This window comes from Meleagris gallopavo, chromosome 27, assembly GCF_000146605.3.
Source record: "Meleagris gallopavo isolate NT-WF06-2002-E0010 breed Aviagen turkey brand Nicholas breeding stock chromosome 27, Turkey_5.1, whole genome shotgun sequence".
NCBI classification, from domain to species: Eukaryota; Metazoa; Chordata; class Aves; order Galliformes; family Phasianidae; genus Meleagris; species Meleagris gallopavo.
Window position 1 is genome coordinate 713,491 of NC_015037.2, and position 4,297 is coordinate 717,787.

Here is a 4,297-nt window from a genome sequence, read left to right on the forward strand (position 1 = left end):
AAGATGAGGATGCTGTCGGAGCTGAGCTGCAGCGGAGCGTCGCTGCCCTCCTTCTCCCATAGGAACTCCTGGGGGCTGCGGGGTGGGATGGGGTCAGGCACCGCTGGGTCCCCCCCCCCCCCACCAGCATCACAGAGGGTGGAGGAGAGGGGCTGCCCCCACCCGAGGCGGTCATTGAGGTCCCCCCCCCCCCAATCCAAACTCATTCCATCTTTTTGTGATTCTGTTATTCTCCCCCTCCTCCGGGGGGGAGGAAATTGCCCTCTGTGGGATGTGGGCCATCACAAATGTGAGCCCACGTCTCAGCTTAGAGCTGAGACCCCACCCCCAGCCCCAGGGAGGGGGTAAGCAGCGATTTGGGGTGTGTGGTGGGTGGGAAGGGGCAGTGGGGAGAGCTGGGGGTCCTTACACGGGGTTGCCCTGCCCGTCACACTGCAGCTGCAGCTTCTCTCCTTCCCGTGGGTACTGCGGGTGCGGTTCGATCTTCGCTGTTGGTTTGTCTGGAAGGGGAGCAGTGGGGTGAGAGCGCTGCCCCATCCCCCCCAGCTGGCACCCCAAACCCTGCCCCATATCTCCTCCCCCCCCCCCCGGCCCTGGGGGTGCGGTGTGAGAGCATCCACGGGTGATCAGCTCCCACATCCCCCATCCTGCCTCTGAGGTGGGACTGGGGGAGATGGGGAGGAGGGGATGATGGGGACAGGGAGGTCCCTGGGGGCAGGGATGGGCAGGGGAGGTGACACTGCGCAGCATCCCGCACACTGGACCCATATTGGTGCAGACACAGGGCCAAGTGCGGTGACTGTGAGGGCCCCCCCAGCTCTCCCACCTCTCTCTGGCCCCATCCCCTTCCCCAAGTGGCCTCTGGTCCCCTCATGCCACGTACAGTGGACCTGCAGCTTCTGTGTGGTTGACCTCTCAGAGTTCTGCAAGGACTCGTGGTCCACTGTGCAGGTCACCTCGGCGTCGTTGTCCTCCTTGGTGACACGGAATTCCACCCGGCTGCTGACGGTGAAGGTCTTCCCATTGGAGTCCTCCACCACCTCGGTGCCCTCAGCTGTGGGGACAGGGGGTGTTTGGAGGTGACAATGTCCCCACAGAGGGTTGGGGCTGATGTGCACATCGAGCAGAGGACACCCACCCACGTCCCATCGTTGGCAGTAGAATGGGATGGTGCAGCTGGGGTGGTCCAGCGCTGGGCACACCTCAGCCCCCAGTGCCCCATGGTGTCCCCGTGATGTCCCCACAGTGTCCCCAGCCCCCCATCACCCACCCTTCAGCTCTTTGTTGCCCTTCTTCCACCGGAGCTGTGCTGCAGGTTTGCTGCCGGAGGACCGGCACGTCAGCCGGGCGATTTTCTCCTCATCGATGGGCTGCTCGTGGCCAAAAATTTGGGGTTTCTGGGGGATTCCTGGGAGAGGAGGAGGTGAGAAAGACAACAACCCATTAGCTCCGAGTGTGCTGCTGTCTGGAGATGAAGAGACATCAGATGTGGTTGAGCGCGGTGGTGGCGATGGGTTGAAGGTTGGGCTCGATGACCTTTGGGGGTCTTTTCCAACAACCCATGAGCTCGTGGTGTGCAGCTGCCTACTGATGGGTGGAGAGACAGAAGTTGAGCGGCACGGTGGTGGGGATGTGTTGAAAGTTGGACTTGATGACCTTGGGGGTCTTTTCCAACCGTAACGATTCTATGGGTGGGAACGGGTTGATGGTTGGCCTTTGATGGGACTTCTCCAACCTTAATGATTCGATGACGAGGATGCGTTACAGGGTGGGGATGTGGGATAGAAGAGATAAAGGGCCATATGGAGGGCATCCCGCAGATGGGGCAGACACAGAGAGGAGGTCAGTGGGTGCCTTTGCTTACCCAGCACGGTGACGAGGGCCTTGGCGGTCCGCACGGGCATGGTGAAGATGGAGCAGGTGTACTCCCCCTCATCCGACAGCACCACGTCGCTGATGCTGATGGTCAGCTCGTTGGGTGTGGACCTCTCCAGCTGGATCCTGTTGTCTCGTAGGGCTGGGGGACAAAGGGACGGCGGGGTGAGTGAAAATGCCACCACCCTCCCCGTAGGTGGGGACGGATGACCGGCTTCTCCCCAGTCCACCTCCCCTCTGCCCACCCTGCACACACACCTCGTTTCTCCCCAAAGTAGAGGGTCTGCTGGGCAGGGTTGGACCACTGCAGCGAGGAGTCATCGGGGTCCTCCACCTGGCACTTCAGCACCACTGTGCCACCAGCCACCACAGTCTCATCCGACGTCGTGGGTTGGCTCACTGCACGCAAGAAAGGAGAGCTCGGGGGGGGGCACTTCGGGCTCTCACCCTCAAATTTGGGCCCTAAATCCATCCCACGGGCTCCTGAGCTCCGCACATCCCTCCCAACCCACGTTTCCTTCGCACAGACGTCGCTGCCAAGCAGCCCAAGGGCAGAGAGGAGCAGCAGGAGGATCAGATAACCCCACCTGCCCCAAGGATGGCTATTTTGGGACGGCCGCCGCGCCGTGCTGCCCCACGGGGAAGGGAGATGTCAGCTTGCCCAGCCTGGAGGTCGGACACAACCTCCATCACATGCTGGATGTGGAGCTCCATGGAGCGTCGTCTTACATCTCAGCACTCGTGTTTAGGGCTCAAGACTCAACCTCAAGGCTGGTCCTGCCCTGTGAGCCCGCACTGCAATCCTCATTTCGCGGCCCCATTTCCCCGCACGACGCTTGCTGGCTGGGAGAAGCTCCACTTAGCAGAAGCAGACTGAATTTCTCCATTTTCTGCCCAGAAGGACGGAGGGAAGTGTTTTCTTTTGCTGACATTGTAAATTCCACAAAGCTGTCGCAGGAGGGGATGGAGAGGGCCGAGCAGGGCAGGGGGACGAGGACGCTGAGCTTCCCAGACGTGTGTTGAACTGATGGGTCTGTGGTTGGAGATGGGTCGGTTGTTGGACTGGATGACCTCGTTGCTCTTTTCCAACCACAGTGACCCTATAAGTGGGCGTAGAGGAGGTGGGCTGATGGTTGGACTTGATGATCTTAGTGGTCTTTTCCAACCTTAACGATTCTATGAACTCCAGGCTGGAAAGCGCGTGAATCCCACAGCAGCTTTGGAACACACGAGAACTTCAATATTCCAAAGACACCAAACCTGGATGAAACCATTCCCAGGGTTCAAGGCTCCATCCCTGGGTTGCTGATGCTCCTACATCACACTGATGGAACTCTGCTTCTCTCCACTCACTGGGGTTATCAGCTGCTGAAGGGCCTCTGCTTCCCACCTCATCCTCGTGGACCTTTATTGGTGCTGTTGCTCATCCTCCCTCCATCTGCAGCCAGTTTGGCTCCAGCTCACTTGAGTGCAGTCCTCAGGAGTTTCTCCAGCCCCAACCCTGGGGATACGGCCTGGGACAACAGCACTGCTGCTCCTCTGGGCACGGTGATGGCTGTCGGCTTGTTTTAATTTGTTAATTAAGGGATTAGGCCGCTGTTATCCAAACTCAAAGCTCTCCGACTCCGATCGAGGACGGGGCGTAACACCCACACAGCAGACTGCAGACCCAACCTTTCAATTAACGCAATTACCATCAGCTGCCACAGCGCCGGCCTCGTTAAGGTATTAACCTGGGGAGGGGTCACCACGATGGCACCAGGATCCCCGTGATGACACCGGGGTCACCGCGACGCTTTGTCCCTGGGGAGCAACAGGAGAGCCCCTCTGCTCCTCCCCTCCACCCCAACGTCGGGACCCCCGCCCCGAGCATGGGGACCCCCCCTTTGGATTTTCCATTGGGGGTGCCCCCCGGGGGGGGCTCCCCCGCTGTCCCCCACCCCACAGAGAGCTGCAGTGCCCCACATCCCCGCTCGCCTCCGCACCGACAGCTTGGCGCAGCAGATGGGCACGGCTCGCTTTAATTAAAACCCGCACGGCTGCAACCCGTTGGCCCTTGACAGAACAGGGACACCGATGCCGTGGGGACCCGCGAGCTTCTCCACGTCCTGATCCAACGCAATGGGGACAAAGCTTTGTCCCCACCCCTCAGCTCCGCCATCCCTGGGAGCGCACGGGGACACCGAGCGTCAGGAGGACGCCGAGATCGCACCCGAATCCAACAGCTCTCAGCGCAGCGCAGCGCATCCCCACCCCGACAGCTGCAAGCGTTCCGCTCCGGGTCCCGACAGCTCCCCCCCAAAAAAAACCCGGTCCGATTTTGGGGTGGAAAGACGCACGGATGCGACGTCGCCCGTTCGCCCCGCGCTGCCCATCACCGGCACCGAGCAGCGCTCCTCTCCCACATCTCCAGGAGGGGGAA

General features: G+C 60.8%; 1 protein-coding gene across 1 annotated transcript in view; it reads right to left on the reverse strand.

Annotated features, from left to right (window-relative positions):
- CADM3 (cell adhesion molecule 3) overlaps positions 1-3,662 on the reverse strand; it is a 6,514-nt gene extending 2,852 nt beyond the window's left edge. The window contains exons 1-6 of the mRNA XM_010723938.3: positions 2,134-3,662; positions 1,865-2,017; positions 1,271-1,408; positions 884-1,054; positions 410-500; positions 1-75 (exon numbers count right to left, since the gene is read on the reverse strand). Coding sequence (XP_010722240.2) covers positions 1-75; positions 410-500; positions 884-1,054; positions 1,271-1,408; positions 1,865-2,017; positions 2,134-2,347 — 842 coding nt within the window. The 5' untranslated portion in view covers positions 2,348-3,662. The remainder of the gene's footprint in view (positions 76-409; positions 501-883; positions 1,055-1,270; positions 1,409-1,864; positions 2,018-2,133) is intronic.
- Positions 3,663-4,297: the final 635 nt, after the last annotated feature.